General features: G+C 54.8%; 1 protein-coding gene across 1 annotated transcript; it reads right to left on the bottom strand.

The window, feature by feature from the left end:
* Positions 1 to 945, bottom strand: LOC128349487 (olfactory receptor 51F2-like). Its single transcript, XM_053305838.1, has one exon. The coding sequence runs from the start codon at positions 943 to 945 to the stop codon at positions 1 to 3; it is 945 nt and encodes a 314-aa protein (XP_053161813.1).

Here is a 945-nt window from a genome sequence, read left to right as displayed (position 1 = left end):
TCAGAACTTCCTTGGACAGAAAAGTCTGCCGAAAGCCTTGAGGATCTCTTTGGTCTTGATGCTGTAGATGATGGGGTTTAGGACAGGAGGGACCAAGAGGTAGATGTTGGCCATGAGGGAAGGCACCACAGGAGAAGCATGCTTGCCGAACCTGTAGACCATGGACAAGCTGATCATTGGGGTATAGTAGACCACCACGGCACAGATGTGGGAGGCGCAGGTGTTGAGGGCCTTGAGGCGCCCCTCCTTGGAGGCGATGCTCAGCACAGTCTTGACAATCATTGTGTAGGACAAGACGATACAGAGAGAATCGAGCCCAAAGGTGCAGAGTAGCACAAAGAGGCCGTACAGGTTGTTGATGGTGGTGTCTGCACATGGAAGCTGGATTAAATTGGGGTGCAAACAGTAGGGGTGTGCAAGCACAGTAGCCTTGCAAAATGGCAGCCTCCGCAGGAGAAGAGGCAGTGGGGCTAATAGGATGATGCTTTTCAAGGCGATCCCTGAGCCTATCATGGTGATCCTGTCGTTGGTCAGGATGGCGGCATATTGCAGAGGGTTGTAGATGGCAACGAAGCGGTCGAGGGCCATGGCCCAGAGCACTCCTGAGTCCATGATGGAGAAGCCGTGGATGAAGAACATCTGGGCAAGGCACGCATCCAGCCCAATCTCCCTGATATCAAAGAGAAAGACGTTCAGCACCGTGGGGAGGGTGGACAGGGACACCCCCAGCTCACTCACGGCCAGCATGGAGAGGAAAAGGTGCATGGGCTTGTGCAAGCTCCGGTCCTTCACGATCACAAAGAAGACACTGCCGTTTCCCAAGACAGCAACAGCATACACAAAGCAGAATGGGATGGAGACCCAGCGGCTTCTGGCCTCCAGCCCCAAGATGCCCGTCAGGAGGAAGGTGGGAGGGGGCAGACTCTGGTTTCTGAGGGATGCCAT

Source organism: Hemicordylus capensis, chromosome 3 (genome assembly GCF_027244095.1).
Source record: "Hemicordylus capensis ecotype Gifberg chromosome 3, rHemCap1.1.pri, whole genome shotgun sequence".
In the NCBI taxonomy this organism is placed as follows: Eukaryota; Metazoa; Chordata; class Lepidosauria; order Squamata; family Cordylidae; genus Hemicordylus; species Hemicordylus capensis.
This window is presented reverse-complemented; position numbering and strand designations above follow the sequence as displayed.